Source organism: Meriones unguiculatus, chromosome 8, assembly GCF_030254825.1.
Source record: "Meriones unguiculatus strain TT.TT164.6M chromosome 8, Bangor_MerUng_6.1, whole genome shotgun sequence".
In the NCBI taxonomy this organism is placed as follows: Eukaryota; Metazoa; Chordata; class Mammalia; order Rodentia; family Muridae; genus Meriones; species Meriones unguiculatus.
Genome location: NC_083356.1, coordinates 33,937,196 through 33,963,830, shown reverse-complemented (window position 1 = coordinate 33,963,830; position 26,635 = coordinate 33,937,196). Strand labels below are relative to the sequence as shown.

The following is a 26,635-nucleotide window of genomic DNA, read 5'->3' as shown; positions in this document are numbered from 1 at the left end:
AATATATAAAAGGGCCATCGCAGCCAATCTTCAAGATTGTAAGAAATCGTGGTAGTGAAATGAGAAGTACTGAGCAAGGAAAAAAGAAAGACAAAACACAAACTACAGTGTTGAATTATAATCTCAGAGTACAAATTAAAATTCTGTGAGGTAGGGAGAGGAAAAAAGAGGGTTAAGGGATGAATATGATCAGAATGTGTTATATATATGTATGAAAATGTCACAGAATAAATACATTTAAGCTCATTTTTAAAATCCTTCAGTTACACATGAATATGAGTAAATGCTGAAATTTGGATTTTTTTAGTTTTACCTTAATGCCCTTTTCTGTTCCAGGATCCCATCCAGGAAGCACATTATGCTTAGTTAGCCATCAGGTTTCTTTAGACTCCTTTGGAATATGACAGCATAGCCCTTGGTGACCTTACTGGCTTTGAGGACGACTTCGGATGTTCTGAAAGTCCTTCATTTGAGTTTTCTCTTTATTTTTTTTTAATGGCTAGGCTGGCATTTGGAAGACCATACATGTAAAATGCCAATCTTCCTGCTTTTTGTCAAGGGCACCCTCAACAGTGAGCCTCAGCTAACTGACTTTGACCTTGCTCGCCAGAGAGGGTACCAACCACCTCTTTCCACTCAACAGGCATCATTTCTATTCACTTCCTTATCTGATCTTTGGAAACCAGTTTCTAAACACAGCTCACACAAAAGTGATATGGAGTTAAGCTCTACTTCTCACGGCTGGATGCATCTACATACATTAACCCAAGAGGTATCACTGAAAGCCCTGTCAAATATGAGATGGGGTTTCCTGGCCAAGTTGGAAGTTTGGAACACACTAAGTTAAAAGAATGCTGACTATGATTGCTCCGCATAATTTCTTCCAGCCATTATTGTACCAATGCACATTATCAGTTCCCAATTTGGGGTATGTAATAAAAAATGTTACCATCTATTTTTAGCCATAGAGCCTCCTCCTTTTGTTCTTTTGGTCCCATTGTGATTTAAAATGTTTCTCAGACCTCATAATTAAGTGGGAGGCTTATTTTAAAATACTAACTCTCACTAGGCCTAAACTCATACTTCAGTGAGAGAATCTAAGAATTGGCATTGGAAAAATCAACCTTCCCAAGCAATATGGAGGCATTTGACCCTCAGGATACAGGAATTAAAAGTGAGTAGCATTTCTCACCGGAGTCCAAAGACTGTGGAGCTTATAAGGCTTTACTGTTCATTTTCATTTCATCCATCCACTCAAAAATATCAACCAACTCTTATCATTAAGGATACAGAAGTGAGGGCAATAAATTGATGTCAGTCCCAGATTGCTCATATTTTTTAAGAAATATTTTAAATTTTATCTACTCGTGTGTGTGTGTCACACATGTGACAGGACAGCTTTCAGGAGTTGGTTTTCTCTTTTCAGTGTGGGTTCTAAGTATTGAACTCAAGATATCAAGCTTGTACTGAAAACACTTGTACTTGCCAAGGCATGCCATTACTACTAGATTGCTCACATTCTTTGCTTGCTTGGTTGGTTTGCTTTTTGAGACAGGGTTTCTCTGTGTAGCCTTGGCTATCATGGACTCATTTTGTAGATCAGACTGGCCTTGAACTCACAGAGATCTGCCTGCCTCTGAAACCCTGACTACTGGGATTACATGTGTGCACCCCCACAGCCAGCTTTGCTCACATTCTTATAGTGAGAGCTAGATGATCAATATTTGGATAACTGAACATATAGTAATGGGTCAGGGGTAGAAAGTGCTCTGAAGTAAAGGAAAGTATCATATATGTGTGATGAACAGTGCAGTAGTGTCAACACGTACATGCCAGGGAAGTTCTCTCAAATACAGAATTTGAAAATATTCCAGAAAGAAGTAAGGTCACATATTATTATCTTAGTGAAACAGACTTGTACCAGGCAGAGGGAACAAAGACTCTGAGACATGAACAGGCTTAGTAATGATGGGACTTGAACATTTTCTTAGAATTTTTGGGAAAAGACAGACCAAGATGGCATAGCAAGAACGTGTAGGGTAGGAGGTAGATGTTGGCACACCTCTAGTCAGGACTAAGTGCTGTGTATCCTCCCGTGCTAAGCTGGCTCTTCTGGACTTGACAGTTTTTATGTGAAAGTTGGCATGATAAGAAAAAGTCATTGTGCCAATTCCAGCAAAAGTTAAATCCAGGACAGCATAAACAAAGGGTCTTAACACATGATTCCCTGACAGTAACTATTTCAAAGTACCCTACCCAGGACCACATGTTGCCATCAGCTCACTACAACCTTATATAAAGGGTCAGATAGTAGGGGAAAAAAGATCTCCCCTATCAGTGGACTAGGACAGGGGCATAAAGGGAGAAGTAGGAGGGAGGACGGGACTGAGAGGAGATGAGGGAGGGGGTTACAGCCAGGATACAAAGTGAATAAATTGTAATAAATAATAAATCAATAAAAAAAACTAATTTAAAAATGAAAGTACTTCTATGAGGACATCTGCCCAACAACTGCCTTTCAACCTCAATATAACATCATTCTTAGTGTCAATCACTGTGGCAATCACATTGTTTCAAAATACTATAATTCTTTTTAATTTTTCCCTTTATAAATCTTCCCTTCTCTCAATAGGCTAATCAACTCATAGCTGCCTATGTGTTCCTATGCAGAACTCTGCTTGTTCTAAATAAGTATTGTTATCCTTTAGACTCTTAAGTTTAGAGAATATCTTTTTGATACTTCTGTATTTTAGCGTATAAACTTCAATAGAAATCTCAGTGGGGATTTCAAGTGCTCTAGAATGCACTGGAAGGGAAACTTAGATTACAGCTATCCTTTCTGTTACTGCCTAAACAGAAGATAGCACATGGTAAAATCAATTTCTAAACACACACTGCCTTCTGTATGTATTGTAGAGGATAGAGGAGGTATTTGAAGAATAAAAGACAATGTCATAACAAATAAACGAACAAATCTTAGCTATAGAGCTACCTAAATGTTTTGTGGAAGGAGCAAGAAAATCATTCATTAGTTACAGCTCACCATTGATTATGAAACATTATTGCAAAACATGAAAACTAGAATTACCTTGCACATGCAGAAATGATTAAGCACACTGCTAGCAGGATTGCCTGAAAAGAAACCTTGTGCATCAAACCAGATCCTGCAGGAAGGAGAAATCAATCATAGATCATTGCTGATTAAATAACCCTGGGGAGAAATTCCTGTTAAAGCTGCCTCATAGTTTTCAAATGCACATCAGTTTAAACAATCACTCATCAATAACAAGATAAAAGCATGTCAAGTATAGCTGGGACAATGGTCAATGGTTAAGAGCATGCCTAGTAACTACATGGTAGCTCACAATGTTAGTTCCAGGTTATCTGATGCCCTTTTCCAGTCTCCATGGGCTCCTGAACACACATGGAACATATAAATTCAGGCAGACACGTACACATGTGCATAAATTTTAAAAATCTTTTTTGAAAAATCATGTCACATTATATAGGTTCATTGGCTAGAAAGTTCCAAAATAAATGAATATAATTTTCTCTCTCAGAGCAAAAAAAAAAACTATGCAACTCAAAATGTCTCATACTGTCTGTCTGCTTTGATATTGGAAGAAGCCCTTGTACAGTTTGTGCTGAAGTCAGAACTCTAAAAATGTGGTGATGGTTATGATTGTTCTGACCACCACAACAATAAGAATGCCTACAATTTGCAGAGCACTTTATAATTCACAAATACTTTTTTTTTTCTTTTTTGAGGCAGGGTTTCTCTGTGTAACCTTGGCTGTCCCGGACTCTTTATAGACCAGGCTGGCCTTGAACGCACAGAGGTCCGCCTGCCTCTGGCCCCTGAATGCTGGGATTACAGGAATGCACCACCGTGCCCTGCTCCACAAATGTTTTTCATACATTAGCTTCTTTCATCTACTCCAAACCGTGTAAGGTAGGGAGCATTATCTTGATTTTTCACATGAGTGAACCAAGAGTGAGAGACATGATGCAGTAGTTCAAGATAACACAGCTATGAGGTGCCAGTACCAAGATTTTAAAACTACATCTAGACACTACATACTGTTTTCTCTGAAATGAGGCATGGAAAGACAATTGCAACTTTGCATACTAGAAATCTCTAAAGACCAAGAAGAAAAAAATATGTATTATGAAATATTTACCCTTTCAAAATTCTGTGATTAGTGAACTATTTGAACGTTGTCAGTGGTGGAAAGAAGTACAAAACTTCCAACAGTCACAACCATGAGGACCATGAGAATCATGACCTTGAGTCTCAGACTCATCACCATTAAGAAATCAGAGCTAATTTAAAGATTAACACATGGGGACTTAAGAAAATATATCTCAATTTAATTTCCCCCAAAGCTTAATTTTGCAATAGTTGTTTAGGACTCAGAAAGACTTTATACTGTGAATGTTTTTATTTTTGTGATTTATGCAGGAAATGAAGATGGAGTTCGCTATAAATCTCACTGAGCTCCTATAGGTGGTAGAATCCTGAAGTCTGGCAAGCCAAACTGGAGCAATAATAAATTATGTCACTCAAAGTGTGGATGACTTATGTGTACTGTGAATTAAATAAAGTATTGTGGGTTCACTGGAATGTCATCCATCTATCTAGAGTGTGTTTGCATTCTCCATATCTCCCGATTTCATGTACAATTAGGACAAGAAATCCAGACTGAGACACAGCAAAGATCACTGGCTATGATTATGAGTGCATGTGCCTTTGAATTCGACAAAGAGATGAGTTGTATGGTTTTGGACCTGTTGTTCATTGGTCCTTCAGTGGTCACTGACTTGGCACCTCATTAGAAATTTGGTCTTGATTCTTCCTCTCAAACTTCAGGTGCTCTCTACCTTCCTCTCAATTTTACCACCTTCTATTTTCTTTAACATTTTTTCCACATTTAAGTATTCAGTTTTATTTCTCTATTTCTCACCCCCCCAAATGTCCCTACACACCACTGAGTACAGTGAACCTCTATTTGATGTTTTGGAAAGCAATGCTATATTCTTGGTGGGGAATAATTTTTCCTGCTAAAGTGTGAAGCAGCTGGTTTCTTCTATTTTTCTTCTCAGCATTTGACTAATTCAAAGCCTTTTGGAGCCTCAAATACCTATCAACAAAGTGATTGTTTATGCCATGAAAACTGAATCCTCCCAGAACTGATATAACAGTTCTGGATTTCATATCATAACTCTAAATGAACAACATCTCTCCTAACAGATTGGAAATCTGAAAAGTGTGTGTTTACAGAAACTCCAGGAGCCACCACGGGAGGAAGATGGGCTGTGAGGAACAATAACAACACAGAAGAGATGTCAAGGAAAACTAGAAAAATGTTAAGTTCTCTGTTTGGAATCATTGTTTGCAGACACCAGTGAATTTTATTACTACAACTCAGGCGTAGCACTCAAAAGCCATGACTGATACAAAACATGGCAAGCAAGCCAGTATTATTAGCATCTGCTGTGTCACCTGGAACAGAATGCTCACTCAAGTCCTATACATGGAGAAAATAAATAATGGGAGTGGCCAAGCATATCAGAGCCCAGTAATAAAGGAAAATAAATATTTTAAGTGTAGTGATACATGGAGAGTACTCTGGAATCATGGGAGAATAATTTACTCTAGCCACCAATCAGCATGGGTCAAAGAAGGCTCATCAAATGTAGTATTATTTCCATTGGGCCTTGAAGAAAAGTAAGGGCCATCCAGGTACAGAAGATAGGACAGACATCCCAAATTAAAAACAAACAAACAAACAAAAAAAAAAACCCAAGCATTTGTCATGGTCACATTCTTTGTAATGAGTGTACAAGGCTTACTTCATCTGTAGAATTTTGCCATTCTTTTATGTAAAATAAAACTACACAGTTATGAATTGATTCACCTCAGTAATGAGGTACTTGTTCTCCCCAACCACTGTATGGTCAATTTGGGATCCAAGGATGACTATGACCTTAGGAACAGAGAATGATGAGAAACACAGGCAAGCATGCAACAGTGGTACAGCTCAAGGGAAAGAAAAAAAAAGAGTTATAGAAACCTGAACAATGAAGGCTAGGCTCTCTGGAAGAGGTAACTGCTGAGTTTTAGTAGGCATTGATAGCCCGGCAGTTTTCTCTACAGTCATGGCTAGCTTTTCTGTCATTGAAACGCATGTATAGGGTACTTAAAGACCCTTTAGCACTTCCTGAACAGCTGCAGTGAGACTATATTGTGCAGGGCATATGAGTGTGTCTTTGGAAGGATACTCAGTGGGACATTATTTATTCACAGTTTATAGGGACTAGTGAAAACAGGATCGTTTTCACTCAGTCTCTGCCTCCTGCAGTGATAACCTCAAATCTATTGAGTATTCATGTAGACAGGACATAGTATACTAAATCCTTTGGGCCATTTTCATTGCAAAGTAAGAAGTAGGATCATCTCTCTGCACAGATGCAACGTTAAATTTTAGAGTTTGGTTAACTGCTGTACAGCCTAGGACACTTTTTCCCATAATGGCTCTTAGAAGAGTGGATTATAGGTGGGGTCTGAACCTTGAAATCTCTGCAAGCTCAACAGAGCCAGCTCAGCTCTCCTCCCCCAGATGTGAGAATGCATGAAAATATCATCAATCTTCTGCTGGAAAACAGTCAGAAGCACACTGGAGAGTTTCTTCCATCACTCATGCTAGGAAACACCAAGAGGTGAATATCATTTTCCTTCCTGGGGTATAGCACTAAAAGACATATTTTTCATCTTCTTTTTTCTTCCTTTTTCTCCCTCCTTTTAGAGTATGCCAGACACACAACTAAAGATGAAGATGTAAATAATAGAGACCTGTAATCATTCTCCTCAGGTTTATCCAAACCCAATGCTTATCAGACATCAAGGTTCTTGAAAAATAGGACACTGTAAACTCAGGGCTGCTGAGGACTTTGTGACTACTCTCAAAGGCAGTAATCTACTCTGTGCCATCTGGACACTACAAAGAACCCAGATCCTCCCTTAAGCAGGTTGATACCAGTTCATAAGTGCACATAAGTCATTGCTACATCATCCTTAAGAGTCAAGAAGGAAGAATTGTTTGGGTATGGCAAATATTAAAAGGACTTACTTGAATGCACCAAGATGTTCTTTTGGAAATGCTCTTCTACTTTCATCTGAGGCTGAAGACAGGAATTCTGGGAGCTTTCCCTGAGAGACTGAGACAGGATGTGACCAGAAGAGGAGGCTTCTGAAGTGTCTGTGACTGGCTTCTGAGACTCCCAGCCATCACTCAGAGAACAGTCCAGATCACTTCCTGAAAAGGCAAGAGTTTAATCTTTCTCTCTGTCTCTCTTTCTCTCTCTCTTTTCTCCCCTCTGTGTGTATGTGTGTTTGTCTGTGCGTGTCCATAAATATTAGTTTGTCTGTCCATCCATCCATTCGTCCATCCATCTGTCTATTTATTTAGCTATCTGTCTGTGTATACATATATATATGTATCTCTATACATATACATATATATGTATCTCTAGTGATACTGTTATACTTCTTTATATCTATTTCTATAATGAAACACCCTGACTAAAAGCAATTTAGAGCAAGAAGAGGTTTATTTGGCTCACAGTCCCAGGTTACAGTGCATCATGTTGGGTAAGTCAAGGTAATAACTCAAGCAGCTAGTCACGGTACATCACCAGTCAAGATTAGGAATTAACTCAGTGCACCTATATAGACAACCTGCTGCTGCTCAGCCAGCTTCTGTTATGCTGATGCTGATCAGCGGGCTCAGCCGAGGAACTGATGCATCTCACAGTGGGCTGAATCAATTAGCAAGAAAAATAATTGCCCACAGACATGCCCAGTCTGATCTAGACAATGCCTCACTGAGATCCTCTCTCCCCAAGTGATTCTAGGTTGCATCAAGTTGACAATAGGAACTAACCAGCAGTGCTGCCCCGTTTTCAATCCCCAATAATCAGAACAATGGCATCACTGCCTACTGCACTAGTGGAGGGGATAAGTGGAGCCTTCCTGGATGAGATGGTATTTTAATCTGTACCCATCCTTTGAGGTATAAAAGACATATCTTCAGACCACAAAAGATGAGAGGAATGAGAATTTGGTGAAGGAAGCCAACTACAGTGTAGTTACAATAAAGTGACCCAGCAGGATCCAGGGAAGACATAGTTTTACAACAAGATGGAGGACAGACCATAAAAAGCATTTACTTCCCATCTTAAGAGCAGGAGATCCATTTATAGACAGTGAGAGTGATGTTTCTTAGTAAGAGTGTCACCATGTACATATCTACATGGTGTTTCATCTGTGTACAAACAAAGTACAGTTTGATATATAGTAAAATCCTGTTAGCTTTGGAAGAAATCCTGAAATGGGATTCTAACATCCATGTACCCAAGGACATTGGTTTTTTTCACTGTCAGTCTCAAAGTGATGTTGATATTAAGTGGATTTGCTTGAAGAATATATATTCATATGTGTGAGCATATGAGCCTTACATATTCACAACATTAAACTTCATAGCAAAGATAACTCCTACTTCTAATTTCCCCATTCATTCATTTTGGCATTTGTTGAATGTTGATGCGTATCAGGCCTCATTGTTGAGAAGCAATAGCGGATTAGACAGATATCACCATTTGTTTTGTGAGGTATATATTCCGGTGGAAGCAGAATGGCAGAATATATTGTGATAGGTGTCACAATAGAAATCCACCTTCTATAAAACACAGGGAAACGCTAAATTAAATATTGAATAGAAAATACATGCTTTGTTTTGTCATTCAAACAGACAACTTGGGAATGTTTCTAATGCATTCCCTTATAACGGTTAACTCATAAATACATTTTACTAACATTGGAATTAGCCAACTGATGCTTCTAAAATAACAGTCAAGTTTAATCTCAAATCCATGCAACATAACATTTGAAAGATGCTAAAATAAGTCCTAGAAACATCTTATGTCTTTAATATGAAGTCACTGTGGGAAGATTTTTTGGTTGCTGAATTTTGAGCTGAATCTAAGGTTAAAAGGCCCCAGATTTCCCAAGGTAGAACTTAGCTGGTAAGGATAAATGCAATAAATAAGAATGACTTTCAATTACATAGGAAGTGCCACACCATGACTCAACAGAAGCCACTGCTTTGATTCCTCTGGCTTGAATGTTCAAGGAATTCTCCAGGGTCTGTCGTGGTTGGTCTTGGTTTGTCAGTGTGATATCTACCCACAGCTTAGTTTTACTCCCTTGAACTTTAATGAGAACTTGAGGCAATGCAGATTACACCGGCTTGGAGACAAAGACATTCACAAAGAGCAGGCAGAAGTCCTGCATGGAATGCCGGTGTTTCCTGGGCTGACTTAAAAGATGGCACATAGCCAACACAAATTCTTTTCAATCTGCGTACTTAAGCTCAAAAGAAAAGGTCATTCCCAGCAGGCAAGCTGAGGCCACTCACAACCCTAAACATGAGCCGTGGCTGCAGCTGACAGGGATGGGGGTGGGGGTGGAAAGGTGAGGTTTAAAAGTCATAATTAAAGGGCTGATGTTTAAAGGGTGCTAAAGGGCATGGGGAATGGCTCTTTATCCTTAAAAGAGGCAGAAAATTAGAACCAAGTCCCTGCAGGGCCACAATAGTCTATTTCCCTCATGAAAAGATCAGAAAAAAAAAATCAGTAGCTCTGGCCCAGTCAGTGAATAGGACGAAACTATCTCTTTGATGTTTTAAAAGTGGGTTTCAGGTTGAAATTTCTACTAATCCAAATAGTTAATATTTACTCTATCAGTCCTGGCCCTTAATACTGGTAGGAGCCAGTAAAAAGGCTAGGTGTAGCATCACTCAGTATGTGCTACATGGTTTCCTTCACAACTCTACATCACAAAATGCACATGCAGAAGGAAAGTAAATATGACTGTGAAATGTGGAGAACCCTAGGTAAAAGATGCTTGAAGCACTCATTCTATCAATCACTGCTTGAATTTCAGCTTTAACCAGCTTGTCTGGTATTTGGGAAAATCTTCCTAACTAACTTACTTTATGTGAAATGATGAAATGGAGATAAAGATTTGTTTTTCTTCTCATTTTCAGTATCAATTGCAATAATTTCTAGGGTTAATACGAGTCTTGGTTGCATGACTAATAGTGGAATATCCAGATCAGAGGCTCAGCAAAATGTTTACTGAGTCCATGCATCTCAGGTCACTCAGATATATGGGAGGGTAGAGAAAGACACTGAACCAAAGTAGGTGAAAATTCTAGTACATCTAAGGTTAGGGGGAGCTCAACCAGTAGGACACAGGAAGGAAGGAATTGTAGAATGCATAGAAATACATGCAACCAGATATCACTTATTAAAATGGAAACCATGAGGACATAGGCTGCAGGAAATCTGGAATAAGAGTTATAATAAGAGGGACACAGGTCATTTTATTTTAATTTTATAATCCCTATTTTCCACATCTATAAGATATATAGTTTCTAGCTTCCACAGTGATGCAATGACTGAGTAGTAGTAGGAGAAATGTAACCATCACAAAGAATGGGATATATGAAGAACCTGAAGCTTTCAATATTAATATGCATTATAATTTGCAGGATTTGTAGTTATATTTGGAACAGTCACTTTGGGGAAGGAGACAGGAGGATACTGACTAGTCACTAAATAAGGACACCAGATGGAAAGGATTCTCTATACTATAAATTTATTATCTAGCTTTGAGAAAAGAAAGATTTTTCTTTTTATTTTGAATTGGACATCTAGGAAGTTGTCCCTCTATGAAATAATTTCTTGATCTTTCTCTAGAACTTTCTAGGCTCAATATTTATCACATACTCAAAAAGCCCCTGAATTCACTGTGGAAAAAATTGTATCATTTGCTGCCTTATAGAGCTGAACATGTGTAGTGAGAAGATCTCCGGAAAGGACACAAGTCAAGTGTGGTGAGGAATAGCTATGACCCCAGAATAATTTTAGAGACAGTAAGAACTGAAGAGCAGAGGAGAAGAATCAGTCAGGAACACTGTTGTTTCCAAGCATTGGGCTACCTTAAGTGAAGCAATCTAAATCTGATCAGTCCTAGTTAGCAATGGGAAAGGCTTTCTCTGTTGCTCTTGCTGTCAGGGGATGCCCAGCACTTAAGGTGACTGAGAAAAGATGCCAGATGAGAGAAAGAACTGAAGCAAAGCAGGCTACAGTGACACCCCAGGGAAGCCCCTCTCCCTCGCCAATAAACTGAGTCAATTCTCTGAAGCTGTTCCTGGGTGTGTATATTCTTTGACCAAGTGCTCACTGCCGATCAAGGTTCTGCATTACACCCAGAGGCCCCAGCCAAGCTTCCCTTTCTCCATCCTAGTCTGGTGCACAACAAGAGGGTTTTCTTCATAAAAAGAAGCAGACATGGAGTAGGAAGGACCTAAACAGATAAACTTGCAGAAGCAGAAAGTGCAGTAATGCTTACCAGGGCTTCAAGAGTTAGGAGGTGGAAAAAATTGGGAGCGTAAGATTTTCATTACATTAAGTGGATGAGTTTTAAGGATATGTGTGGCACAGCCTGATGCCTGTATTTAACAATATGGTATTTTTTAAAAAGATAGACCATTTTACATGTTCTTAAAACACACATACATCTCCATGCAAACACACAGAAGGATATAAGATGCCCCGAGGAGCTGTTTGGTATGGTGATAAATAACAGGTGCTTGCATATATCTAACTCATTAAGTTGTACACATTAAATGTGTACATTTTTAGTATATCAATTATACTTCCTTAAAGCTATTAAAACCAGAAAAAGAAGGCTAGATGTCCAAATTAATGTGGAAGTGAAAAGAGATCCAAGATATTTCTGGCTGATCCCACATTCCTGAAAGGCTATTCTAGGATCTCAGGACATGAAGCAGGCTCTGTGGCAACAGGAAAAATATACCTGTGCTGGTCCCAGGACTACCTGACAGAGAATTAGCATTGGTAATCGAATGAAATAAAACAAAGGGCTCTTGTGTGGCATGTTGGAAATCCTACACAGAACTTTTAAATGATGGTTTAAACACAGAAACCACAAGAATCTTAACACTCAAAATGACCAGGGGGATATGTATCTTTAAAAAGACATGATTTGTCCCATCTCATACTTTTCTTTGACTGACTTTCACCTTTTGCTAAGTTTAAAAATAAGTGAGTGGCCCTTAACACAACAGACACTTCAGCAAATATTTTTAGTTGTGTTATACCTGAAACTTAATTTTATGCCATTTCACCAATAATCAGGAATAATGGAAGATCCTGTTCCATTCAATTCTTCTGGTGAAAAAAAAAAATCTCTATTGTCTTTCAGGGTGAATCACAGCTCCCGGAACACATTCCAAATTGCAGTTTTTTGTGTGTTTGTGTGTTTGTTTGTTTGTTTGTTCGTTTGTTTTTGGTGTGGTAGTGATGGGGTCTTCGGGGAACTGCAAAATGCGAGGACTAAAGAATGAATTGCAACTAATGAGGAAAGGTGTCTCCTCATGCAGCTGGAGAAGAGGTTAGATGAGGACAAACCAAGTAGGCAAAATATCCTCTCATCTGAAAAATGAAGCATGAGAAAATCAGGGGAAATAGTGTTTGATTACAGCCACTGCACAGAAAGAAAATAGCAAAACAATTTAATTTTGAATTCTTCAGGAGTCTTCTAACTAGGCCATATTTCCAGAGAAAAATAATTGCTGATAAATCAAGAGACCTTGGGTAAAACCAGAAAACTAGACGTCTGAGGAAATTTGATTACAGCTGACAGCAGAAATGAGAGCTTTCCAACTCTTGTCTGTACCCAGGTTGACTAATTACTGATTTTTGGAAGGGGTGGTTTAATCTGTTATATTTAGAAGGTATTTGACACCCATGAGAATTTTAATAAGATAACTTATGAATGTGCAGCACTACTGTGGTCCGACTGTTTTCAAGTTGTTTGAGCACATTTTGAAGTAGCAACTATAGAAGCCAGACGCCAAATTCCAAATACGTGAAAATGGACTTTGTAAAAACCATTCCCTAGCGTTGTAGTTTAAGCGTGAAATGTCTTCCATGAGCTCATGTGTGGAAAGATCATAGAGTCCTTAGAAGGTAGATCTTTACTGGCAGAAGAAGGTCATTGAAAGTAGGCCTTGGGGATTTACATCATAGCTTCACTTCCTGATTCCGCTGTGCTTCCAGATCCACAGACATAACTAACTCCTGCCCTCAGACCTTCCCTGCAGTGTTGGACTATACAGCTTAAAATTGTGAGCTAAAATAAACCCTTCCTCCTCTTAAGTTCCTTTTTGTCTGGAATCTTGGTGTATTTCAGACACCAGTCTTAGTTACCAGGCACCGTTTTCATGTTCTTTGACATCTTATGAAAACTGGCTTCTCTTTATCACTTACAATTTCCTTCGCAGTGTTTCTTGTAAGCTTTTATTTCAAAGAAAACTCTGTCTCGATTATTTATAGTCACAATGATAAAGTAAATGCAAAAACAATAAAATGAAGACTGACAAATATTGAGCATGTTCATTGGCAAACTGGGAGCTGGAGAGATGGCTTAGTAGTTAAGAGCATTTGATGCTTTTCAATATGACCCCAGTTTGGTTCCCAGCACCCACTTGGCAGGGCACAACCATTTTTAATGCCAGCCCTAGGGGCTGAATCCCTCTGGCCTTGAAGGGTACATCTACACATAATTAAAAATAATGAAAAGAAATTTTTGTAGAGTGAATGTATTAAGTAGAACCTCAACCCATTATTTCAACATTGGTACTTTTAATGAATTACTGCATTTTCTCTTCACAGCAATTCTACATGCTATTATTCTTGTCCTTATTGATAAAGAAGTGAAAGTTCAGAAAACTTAATGTGCCCAAGAACACGTAAGTAGGAAGAGGTGGGTCCAGGACTTGAACTCAGGGGCACTTAGCCCAAAAGATAGGCTCTCTCATCACTCTGCATTCCTATCTTCCAGAGCTGGCCCTGGTAAGTTTCTTCACAAAGTCCCCCAAATGAAACATATTCGTTTGTTAAACTTCTCCCACTTGCTCACAACCTCACTCAATATATCACAAACCTGTAATTCTATATAAAAAGGTTATATTCCTTCTATTTGCTTTACACTTTCTTGGAGAGCTTGCTGCTTTTCTTTGCTTCTGAGCTCACACCAGATACTCTCCATTCAATCTTCCTTTGCATATTGCTGAAAAACTAACTTTGAAAACCCAAATCTGATATGTCTTCATCCTGTCTAAGATGCTTCAAAATGCCCGTGAATCATTAGATAAACTCTGTCTCCTCAATAAGGCACAGAAGGTTCTTCAGCCTTCCACCATCTGTCTCTCCTGGTCCAACCCCAATGTCCTGCCTCATGTCTGTATCCTGCTTAGATTTCCTTGTTATTGGCAGGAACTAGAATGCACTTGGTTTCATTAATCATTTGTTCATATTATGGGACCGATTCTTCATCTGATATGTTCTTACTCTTTTAAAATGAGTCTAGTGTTATACACACCTTCACACACACACACACACACACACACAAATCTTTATATCATGCCAATGTTAATTCCTGGTTTTGGTAATGTTCTGAAACTATAAATTTTTACTGATGGGGAAAATTGGATGGATGGTAAAAATTTGCAATTTTATCCCTTTCCTCTTAATTTTTCTCTGTGCAAGTCACAGTTTTTAACATGATAAATAATATGTTTTGCCTAATCCTTCCAACAAAATAAAACTGCCACAAGAATAAGCAGCTTCATTGGCTTTGTTCGGTTCCATAATAAGGCATAAGCAGTTTTAGCCTTCATAAATATATGGTTATATTTATGTATATATATATATATATATATTTACTCAGTAAATAATTTAGGTTTTAGTTGGTAAAAAATTAAGCTAGTTATGACTAAGAAGTAGAAAAAATGTCAAACAAATTTATTTGTGTTAGGAAGCAATGAATAGCCACAATATATACCTTGGAAATTCCAGAATCCCAGCAATTGCAAGGTACTCTAGTAATGGCAGAAATGTCATTCAAGCTCCCATCTTTTTTGTAAGCCATTCATTTCTGAAAACCCTCTTGGAAGTTATTATACCTGAAACCCTGCTGGCCTTATCAGGGCTGAGCTCATACCACCTTCCTGGGTTATGTATTAGCTTTCTCTCCACCATTGTCTCCATGTTCCTAACCCTGCTACAGCACTGAAGGCATTATACTGCAGCTGTTTGGCAAAACACATGTTTCTCCCTATCTGAGAAAGGAGTTTTCCAACATTAGAGTTGTGTCTTATTCAGCTTAGATCAAGTGCTTAGTATAGTTGTTTTCACAGAGCATGTAGTCAAGGATTTGATGAGTGAGTACAAAACGAATGGGCTTTCTTGTTATTGCATATATATATATTTGAATGCATAAATACATAAGCACATATTTATATTAGATGTGTGATGTATATATGTATGTTTCATCTATTTCAATAGAACACAAACATATATGCATATTGAAGCAATTGAAACTTAACAAAGTTACTATCCCAGTAAGCCCAAACTGAGATTTGAATCCTGATTTCAGAACACTGTCTCTGATATACATCCTCTAACTTTGCCTCTATTTTTACGTCTACCTTTATCCCATACATGAAAAGCCATATTGGAAGCCAGCCAATATTTTTTGGGTATTATCAACATTCTCTTGCTTATATTTAAACTCTGATCTTTGCACAACGCGAAGACATTTTTTCTTTCAGTCACAGGAAATGCAGAAATGTGTCAATGACGTTTTAATTTTTGGCTTTATCCTCTACATCAAGATGATAATCACCTCTGCACTACGCCTTGGGCCGGGACTATATGACTGTCATCTAGAAATTGCATCTCGTCATGGAATGGAAAAGCTACTGTTTTCATTGCTGTGATACATACTTAGGCTCCTGATGCCCTCCAGCCAGATATCCTCACTTGGGGGCAACTCAATATCTTCAAAGATACTTCCATGCAGCCAAGATTTAGAGGCTCTGGGGTCCAACAGAGAAGAAAGATGACGGTGGGTTCTTTTTTTCTTTCTAAATATTCTGGGAAGAAATAAAAGCAGCATGGTGAGTGATGCGTAGCAGTTACCTCAGGTTGGAAATAATCCGGTGGAAATGACTTTATACACAGAATAGGTCTACAACTCAAATCTGCATCTTCAATTAATTCCTCAAAAATGTTTCTCAATATTCTACTGTGTTCTGCAATTGTAAATTAAAGTTCCCTCAAAGCAAAGAACAACTTATACCATGCATCCATAGAGAGGCAGAAATGTCAAAGAGCCAAAGCACAAATGCAACTTATCCTTGGCTTTCTTTAGCCCCATTTATATTCATGGCCCATGTCTGTTTGTGACTGTCATTGGAAACCCATTGGGATCTATTAATTTAGGAGACCACTAATTCCACTGACCTAAAAGCTAGGAATGTTATCTGATAGCATCTGAGACCAACCTATATTTCCTTGCTTTGTTTTAACCCATTCACCTGATTTTCCTACCAATGCATTTGAAAACTGTGTTGATTTATTGTGCTGAATAGTTTCATGGGAACTTGACATAAGCTAGAGTCATCGAAGAGGAAGGAAAGTCAATTGAGAAAATGTCTTCATAAGACTGGGCTGTAAGCAAACCTGTAGGACATTTTCTTACTAAGTTATTGATGTAAAAGGCCAAGCCCATTGCAGGCTTCTGGTCCTGGGTTTTATTAGAAAATCCAGCTGAACAAGCCTGGAGGAGCAAGACAGTAAGCACCCCTCTCATGGCTTTTTCCATCAGCCACTGATTTCATGTTCTTGCTGTGCTTGAGTTTCTGCCATTACTGCTTTTGATGATGAACTGTAATGTGGAAGTGTGAGTGAAATAAATCCTTTCCTCCCCAAGTTACTTTTTGGTCATGATGTTTCATCACGGCAATAGTAACTTCATCTAGAACATCTATTATTTTCTCTTTTCTGTAACTATACAAACTTCATGAAGCTGTTGGCACATTAGAACATGTAATTTGAAGAAATATACATTTGTGCTCTTGGGACATGGTCACTATATCTGTCACTAGAATAAATGGTTTCTTATCCCCATTGAGATGAGAGTTATATTTTTTTTATTTCAACAGTTAAAAATATACAACTGAAAAGATCTTGAAAACCTTGGAATAAACAAATGGGCCATTAACCAAGCCAAGGAAGAGCTGAATCCCTGAAACAGCTCACCAACATCCACCTGAGGAGGCAGCTCTGAACCATTGGGCACAAAAAACTCATACTCATTACTAGCCCTGATCCAGGTGATAGCTCTAGTGAAAAGCAGATCAATTTGGGGGTCCCAATTTTGGGCATAATAATTGTTGATGTAAAATCACAGCTTTCTCCTCAAAGGGAATAAGAGATGGTTTATTTTGAAGCCAAATATAAATAATCATGGTTCAGGAATATTAAATTTGGGACTTAAGGCTGTATTTCTGTGACATGGTCACTTATATGTGGCTCTATAATAAACTAACCCTTATCCATTTTGAGGTGAAATCTGTATTTATTACATGAATAGATCCTTGTATCCATGTCAACGATACTGAGATAAAGACTGAACTATGTATAGATAGTATCCACTGTCTATGCTCTTAGAAAACTGACAAGGCACTGCAAATACTGCTGACTCTTCATGGAGCTCACTCTGTGCTGGTAGCCTTCTTGGTGCTCTTCACAGATAAACCCACATGATCCCCAGAACAGCCCTATAAGGTAGGTGCTATTATTATACAATTTCTGAGACAGAGAAAATGAGACCCAGAGATGTTCTATTATTTGGCTAAGATCATCCAACTAGTAAATGACACAATGTAGAAGCAAATATAATCAAGCTGACTCCACAGGGACTAGTCCTGACTATCATATTAAGTTGGAGATGTATGCTCAGAAGAATTATGTAGAAAGGACCTATAGAGAAGTAGAAGGGTCAGGCTAATTGAAAATTAATGAAGCTTTCTGGGATAAGTGGGACATAAACTGTATGAGATGATTGTTAAAAAATAAGTATGTTTCATATTGGGTCATGTAAAGCTGGAAAGATACAAAGGTGCAGATAAAAAAAAGAGCCCTGCATGTTTCCTAAAGGAACACGAGGTTTAATATCAGTGTTAAAAAAAAAAAAAGACAGGAGTGTGTCTTAGGAAAGGGAGGGTAATGAAGCCATACAGGATCACTTGCAGGGCAGGACTGTGGGCAGGGGAATATTGAAAGTTCATGTGCATCTCTCTGAATGTACCAAGCCCTGTTATGGGCACATTATATTAGTGAGAAATGCTAAGGGGCTGAACCAGAACCAAGTAACATGAAGAGGTAATGTTTTACTTTTATCATGACAGCACTTTACTCTTCTGTGTAACACCTAGAATTACTCTCAGAAGATGCATTTTGAAGTGGCTTTTCCCAAATATAAAGGTAGAATGGAACAAGCCTTTGGTTATCTTTATTGAATTTGCTTGGTGTGGGGGGTGCATGCTCAGATATGTGTATTCAGGGAAGCCAAAGGTCAACCTTGAGTGTCTTTATCACTCTCTGTCTTATGATTGGAGACAAAATGAAGCTGGAGCTTTCTGATTGATCTAGATTGGTTGGCAAATTAGCTCACAGATTACACATGTCTCTGCCTCTCCAGCTTGGGAATTACTGGCTTTTGTGTGAGTACAAGAGATCTGAGTTCATGTCTTCATGTTTGCACATGAGGCATTTGACCCACTGACCCATTTTCCAAATTCTGAGCCCTACCTAGGTATTCATGACCCTCAATTAGTAGAATTTTAGCCTTCTTTCTTCCAGGAAGCCCTTTTCTTAAGCTGTATTCCTACCAAGATACTTGCATTCTCTTAACTGTATCAGGGTTTCTCAGAGTGTTTTGCCTATACCTTTCTCCATAAAATTCCATTTCATGTTTTTTTTTTTTTTTAACAGGCACCCTATGCCTTTGCCATCACCTTGCTAAGACGCGTATGTTACCTGATACCCAAAGGAAATGGGCATCTTTGCCTTTCCCTCTACCATCTATGAAACCAATGTCTACCCCAACATGCTTTTACTTTTATTTGCTTTCATGTTGGCTTTCTCTGATTTTAATTCCTGTTTTATTTCCATACTCTTGAGCTGCTTATAAAAGTGTAGATAAATGAATGGTGGGCAGAATGGCCAGGAGATGCATTACACAATATCCTTTACTTACCTAACTAAGTTTTCCTTGTACATAACACTGGTATGAGAGGGGTTCAAAGTGATGTTGCCATCTGGGTCACAGAAGAAACTGTCCTCAGTCCAAATGTAGTAGCCATTGGTGAGGAGTCGGGGGCTTCTGCGGCAGACATAGTGGGAGCCTGTCACGGGGTCTATGGAACAGCAGTCAAAAGAACTGTCTCCATCAAGGAAATCAGAGCCAAAGCTAAAGAGTGAAAAAAAAAAGAAGGTCCTTTAAGTCTCTATCAAGCACTAACAATCATACAGAACCCATATGACTATCTTGTCATTGTGAAGGAAATTCCATCATTTACATTCATGACTGCCAACTACTTCCACAGCCCTTAGCAATGGTGCTCTTGACCTTCAGGGCTTAGGCCTTGAACCACACAGCATTTAGGGTTTTTGTTTTTTGTTTTGAACTCGGTGATAACATTCTGGTCAATCAGCTTCTTCACCACAAGAAAATGAACTAATATCAAGAATGTAGACCTACATTTTTTAATATTCATTTTCTTGTGGGAATATCACCTAACAGTCTTTCTGAGATGTTGGAAACAAATTGTTCCCTTCACCCAATGCAGCTTAAGTGCTGTATGCCACATCATTGCTCTTGCCACTGTGATAGATAAATTATAATTTCCTGTCTTTTCCACCTCCCACTTGGGAAATAGTCAGCTGTTTGACAGAAGCTTCTCTATCTCACCCATCTTTTTTTTTTTCTGTGCTAAAAGTTTCCCCATTCACATAATTCATTTTTCTATGGTATAAAGTGCTTTGAGCCATTTACTGTTTTATTGTGACTCCTTTTCTCTGTTTCCTAGTTAAAGTAACTTTTTTTTCCTTGTGACAAGCAAGGGGCACTCCTCCATGCAGAGGAGACTGTCACTGTCACCTCCCTCATTATAGAATTTCTTTCTTAAATTCCAAAGCCCAAGATGTTGTGTCTTTTGTTCATCTACCTCCATCACAAATATACTGTCTTAGTATTGAAACAATTGTCAGTTTCTAGTATTTTCCCCATACATTTAATCATACCATTTGGGCAGATGTCTGTGTCACCAAAGGCTGTCACTTAACAGCCTTTCTGGAATGTTGGAAACTTTCATTGTTCCCTTGATTCAGGCTGAGAATATCAATTTATATAGACTAATGCGAAGAAGATTCACAACTAATAAGAGCTAGGTTTTACTGTGGGTTTTAATCATAATCCTCCAAAATGTTCTTTTTCCTCTTTAAAAGCTAGTTTCCTGTAATAAAATATCTGTACATTGAAGGTTCCTGAAATCTTGTAACATTTACATAAAGATGTTATAATTTCATAGATGGTTCTTAATACTGCTGTTGTTCACATTTTAAAGAATCTAAACTTAACACATTGGCTACTATTTACATATATTGTTTTAAGCTGGGGAGAATTCTACCCGTTCCAATTTGTTCTTTTGTTGCTGTGAGGAAACACTCTGACTAAAGTCAACTTGGGGCAGAAATAGTTCATTTCATCTTACAGTTCATCCTTACGGATTGACAAGGCAGGCACTCTAGGCCGAAGCTTGAAGCAGAAACTTGAAGGAATATTGCTTCTTGGCTTACTTCATCTAGCTTTTTAAGCTTCTTTCCTTACACAGCCCAGGTCTACCTGCCTAGGGATCACCCAACTCACAGAGAGCTGGGCCCTCCTAATCGAGTAGCAACTAAGAAAATGTTCAAAGGCATGCTCAGAGGCTAATTGAGGCATTCTTCAGTTGAGGCTCCTTCTTTCCAGGTGACTTAAGTTGTATCAAGTTAACAGCTGAAGCTAACTGTGGCATTAATTATATCAACATGACACTTTTAATGTGTTTATATAAGTTAATTAAAGTGTAAATGTAGGTAAAAGCTAATAATCAAGAAAAGACACTGAGAGAAGATAAAAATGAATGATGAGGAAGGATGCAAGATAGAAGAAAGGACACATAGATCATGAAAGAGGAAAGGGGAGTGGTGAAGTTAACGAATGGGAAGGGAAATCCAAGGGAAAGAAGAGGATGGGGGATATGAGAGCGAGGAGAATCACTAAATCATACTTTGTTCAAAACATGTCACAGTGATTTCTAGTACTATTTATGCTAATTTAAAAATATGTATAGACTGTTCTTACTGATATCGTTAGTCCTTACTTTAAATCATTGGTGAAAATACTTAATGACACAGGTACAGAGACAGAGACTTTGGAAATGCCAGGGTGGAGCTCACTCCAGAGAGGCCTGAACTACTTCATCTTAGATTATTTTGCTCATTACTTCCTCCTTTTGAAGACAAGAAAGGGAAGAAATCAGTAAGATAATAATTGCCCAAGATCTTGATGCTCTAAAGGGGAGCATCAAGATGAGGGGAGTTTTATATATATATCTGCTTTTCTCTTTCTCTCTCTCTCTCTGGCCTTCTGCCCTATGCTTTTCTCCCCATACTATTTGCCTTCTCAAGAATCAGGAGGGCGATTATCCATTATTATTCACTGGACACTTGGAAACCACAGAGTTCTGGACCTGTGTTTCTAGTTGCTTTCTGAGGTTTCATCTTTAACAGTTATTATAAAGCTCAGTTGCTCTAAGCCTGGGCACCTTTCCTTTCAAATGTCCTTAACATTTTCTCTCTCATTTCTTGACTGTATATACGTAAATATTCTTTCAACATAAACAGGCTAGCAAAAGTGTGGTCTCAGTGGTATCAACATATTTTTTGCTTGTTACTAAAACTACTTCTGGGTCTTGCCACTCACTTGAATTATACTGGAGGAATTCCAGCAGCTCAGTATCTTTCAATAGGCTATTTTCAATGGGCTTCAGAAACCTAAGCACACACACAGCCAGCAGCTTGCTCAACTGTCCAATTACCAGTCTTTTCTTTTCTTGAGTGATGACTAACCAAGTTCTGGAAGAGTTTTGCTTCCTGATATTGGTCAAACTGTTTGGGAAGGGTTAGGAGGTGTGGCCTTGTTGGAGAAAGCATGTCATTGGGTATGGGCTTTGAGGTTTAAAAAGTCCATGCCTGTCCCAGTTAGTTCTTTCTTTTTTTTATCTGCTGTATGCTCCAGATTATATGTAAGCACTCAGCTGCTGCTCTAGTGCCATGTCTGACTGCTTGCTGCCATGTTTCCCTTGTGACAGTCATAGACAGTAACCCTCTAGAATTCTAAGCTTCCATAAATGATTTCTTCTGTAAGTTGTCTTGGTACTGGTGTTTTGTCACAGTACTAGAAAGAGACTAAAATACCTAGTTAAGAAAATAAAGAAAAACCCAACCATATATAAATATACAAAGTAGTTTTCCATTCAATAAAAAAAAAAATGGCTACGTTGTCTTACATGTTCTCTCTCTCGCGCACTCTCTCTCTCTTGCGCACACACACACACACACACACACACACACAATCCATTCTTAGAGTAGACAAGTTTTCAGTTGTTAATGCATAACATTGAAAACATATGAACATTCAAAATCTGATGATATCTAAGATAGTGCTTTTAAAAAAAGACAAAATAAAATGGGCATAAAAGGAGTTTGATTTGACAGAGAAAAGCCCCTTGCCATACCTTGGAAAAATGCACGTAGGGGACAGCTCTCCAGAAAGTCCTCTGTCCGACTTGGAGGAATCTGCATAAGAAAATGAGAGAGAATTTTCAACATCTCACCAACGAGCATGATTGTGATTGGCCACAAGAGTGGCATGTGGGCAGGCATGCCTAGCTGATGTTCCAGACTCGGCAGGAAGACAGCAATGCGGTAGAGTAGTGCGAACAGGTAGTTCCAGGGAATTTGCCAACTTGTCACCAACCCCCTATGAGAAGCATAAAATAATCTAGGATCTATGTATCTGCAGTCCTTCCCCAGACTCCATAACTCTCGAAAATTTTCGTTAATGCAGGGTGATAAATCATGATCACCAAACTGAGCTTATGAATGGAAGAGAGAAAGCATCTGTGTGAAGTTGTAAAAAAAAAAAAAAAAATTAACTCAATTGCTTAGTATGTTGATTATTGTAGCTTATTCCATCATGTGAGGAATCCAGTCACCACCAAGAGCTTTGTTATTAGTTAGGGCTTTGTAAGATGCTTCCACTATAGCAAACAGAAGGCATTGTTGGAGCAGAGTATAAAGTTTTGATTTTGTTTGAGCAAGTGTGTGTGGATATGTTCTCCTCTGTTGCTCTCCACTGTGTTTGAGACAAGGCCTCTCACTGAACCCGGATATCATCAATTGTATTAGAATGTCTCCCCAGTGCCAGGGCTATAGGAGTGGTCACACCCAGCTGTTTATGCGGGCTGGGTGGATATGAGTTCAGGTCCTCAAGCTTGCATGGTGAACACTTTACATGGCGGTGCCATCTCCCCAGCTCTGGGTTTGATTTGTATTTCTTTTAAAGATATCATTCTTATCAGTATGAAGCCTGTAGAGCCTTAATTAAAGAAGACTTAACTATGCTATCTGGTTAACCAAAGGCATAACAATGGCCTTCACTTGAAGGAGGGTTGCAGATGATTAATAGTCTAAACTGTATCACAGAATTTTATAGAAGGCAATGATGACATCAAGATTTCTAACAGCTCATCTGAGTGAAACTTGATTTCCTTACTGCCAATTACCACTTAAAACAAATAAGGTAATTTAGACTTTCAGCTTAGGCTGTTTTTTTTTTATAAGAAAAGAAAACCTGTGGGCGTATAAAAGAAGGTTAGAAAGGGGGTTGGGGGAGAAAAATAAGAGGAAGGAAGAAACTCAAAGCCACTACCGTTTTAACAACGCCCTTGTTTTCTGCAAGTAGCTATCAATTTTCAGCATTTTTTTTTGTAGACAGCTTTGCATTTTAATAGTAGCCAATAAAGAGCCTCCTTTCACATTTATGCATAGGCATCTAAAAAAAAAAAAAACGGTGATTTTTTTTTTTAATCCTAAAAGGAAAAAAAAAATGTCACATTCCTCTCAAGGAAAGAAATGAAGTAGAAATCATTGCCAAAGCACACACTGGCATTTAAGAAACACAAGCTACTGACAGATGGCTAATGGTCTGAGTATCAGCAAAATCAAAGCACGGAAATTGCTAAGAGGACTCTAATCGTTCAAAGATAATTGCACAGAGCAGTTTCACATTTACTTGCTACTGGTGTCGCCATCAGTTGAGAGACTCGGTACATCTTGAAAAGGCTGCTTGTTCAAACTTCACAGATTTTTTTTTTCTGCAAAAGATGTTTAAAAAATGGACTATATATTAAAAATAGACAAATGATGCCAAAACAGATGGTGTCTACTAATTGCACTAGTCAGATTTGTTTGCTGAAATAGTATAGAGATGTAGGATTAGAGACAGCAGACCAGATTGTTGGGCTTTAGTGAGGTGATGCCTGATTTAAAGACTTCAAATTCTAGTTTTCATTGTCTCATGGCATAATATTCTGTAAAAAAAAAAAAAAAAAAGGACACCATTTTGGGAGAAAAGCAATGCTAAGAAAGGTTGATTTGTCACCCAGATTAAATAATTTGACTTATTTAATTAGAAATATAAAAAAGGTGACTGGTTCTAGAGTCCTTAAAATAAGCTCATGTTCACAGAAGGTAGCTTCACTATCCAGTTGCAGTAAGTGCTTGGAGAATGTTGCCTGCCTTTTTTGCTCAACAACATGAGCCATTGACAAGTGGTCAGGTAGAAGGTCAGTGCTTTTCGTGACGGCTATCAATTTAAACATTCCCAAACAGTGTGAGCTACACTGAGCTACAAATAGCACACCAACACCCAGATTGCAAAGCTTCATTCCTGAAAACATACAATTTACTTTTCATTTTCAAACTAAGCATATAATCAAACTGCAATTTTTGTAAACTTTGATCAGTTATGTCTTTTCACATAGCTCTAATTTTTGAAATCATATAGTTACACGTATGTGTGTACAATATACATAAGCATGTACGTATATAAGTATTATTATCTCATTACCCTGGTAGTTTTGTAAGGTGAGACTAGAGCCTTTTATGATGCAGTAGCTCTGCCCATGATCACTTTACAGAATACTGGAGACATTTCTAGCATTCAGTGGAAGATTTCTAAATAAAAACATACATTTTTAATAGAAAACCCCTGATTTGAAAAATATATCGCATACAAGCAAACATCTGAACATGTTCCTTGTCACTTCAGCATTGACCAATACAATAAAAATATGTGCAGTCCAAATGACTGTGTGCCAGTTTTACTCAAGCAGTAAGCTTACTTTTAAGCCAAGACATTCTGCAGCAGAAAGCATGGTCTCACTGTTTGATCTTACAAAAGCAAGGAGCTGTGTAGAGCGAGTATAACGCCAGTTAGTCTATTAGTAACTGTGAAAACAACTTGCGTTAACAGCTCGAGAACTTTTCAAGAAACAGACTCTGTCTACCAGTTCGTACCAGCAACGCATCTGTTCTGAAATACAACTTGCTCATACATATTTCTCCACAGGGAGTCCCCAGGCTCTTCCAACTGATAAATGACAGGATGATTACTGAAATACGAAGCTTCCCTTTGACTGGCAGTGCAGAAATCTGGACCTAGCAGTTCTTCAGCTGAAATGTCCCGTCAGAATGTCAACAGGTGCCGAAGTCACTTCACAAAGGGAATCCATTCTTCCTCTCTGGTGGACGCTGCCTCATCTTTCCCTTGAGTAGGCATCCACCGCGCAGTTTATTCTTCAGGGGCCTCTGGATCTTTCAGCTGTTTCCTAGAATAGAACAGCTTGTCATTCTTGGGAGAGGCAGCCTCACAGCCCTTGTTTACTTTCAAAATCAGCCTTTCTAACCAGAGGCAGGGCAGCAGAATGAGGTCATACTTCCTGTCCCGATTGCATCAGTGGTGTTCACATAGTGAAGATAGCCGATCTCCTTGACCGGCAGGAGGACACGAGCAACACAGAGTCATGTCAGCTGAAGACACTGTGATCAATGAGGGGTGCTTCTCAGGGCTACTGTGTCACATCAACCTGTATGAACATGAGAAGAACTTCTAACCGAGCAACTCTTCCTGTTTGTCATTTCTGATCACATTCAATTATGAGAAGTATATAATTATGTTCTTGGTCCAATTAACCTCAATATGTGGAAGATAATGTATCAATGCTATTAAGTTCTGGATGCTAAAAAAGAATATGATCATGCGATTTCATGAGAGTTTTTACAGTATTAATATGTTGAATGAAAAAAGTTTGATTTTTGCAAATGCTCAGTGAATAGCATTATGCATTTATATTTTATTACAGTTCAAATCACTTTGTGCGTCTGTACACATCTATGCTTTTTAAGCAATAAAAGAACTACTTAACCCAGGAACACTAACATAATACTGGGAAGTGGAAAGAGCACG

General features: G+C 38.4%; 1 protein-coding gene across 6 annotated transcripts in view; it reads right to left on the bottom strand.

The window, feature by feature from the left end:
• Positions 1–26,077, bottom strand: part of Tmem71 (transmembrane protein 71) — a 35,200-nt gene extending 9,123 nt beyond the window's left edge. The window contains exons 1-7 of one of the 6 annotated variants that reach the window (XM_060389340.1): positions 25,687–26,077; positions 24,401–24,481; positions 22,842–22,902; positions 19,259–19,471; positions 15,940–16,088; positions 7,131–7,316; positions 3,089–3,164 (exon numbers count right to left, since the gene is read on the bottom strand). In XM_060389340.1, coding sequence (XP_060245323.1) covers positions 3,089–3,164; positions 7,131–7,316; positions 15,940–16,088; positions 19,259–19,471; positions 22,842–22,902; positions 24,401–24,440 — 725 coding nt within the window. In that variant the 5' untranslated portion in view covers positions 24,441–24,481; positions 25,687–26,077. Of the gene's footprint in view, positions 1–3,088; positions 3,165–7,130; positions 7,317–15,939; positions 16,089–19,258; positions 19,472–22,841; positions 22,903–24,400; positions 24,483–25,511; positions 25,664–25,686 lie in introns of those variants that run through there. The other 5 variants (XM_021655113.2, XM_060389342.1, XM_060389341.1 and 2 more) reach the window with 5 other exon arrangements.
• Positions 26,078–26,635: the final 558 nt, after the last annotated feature.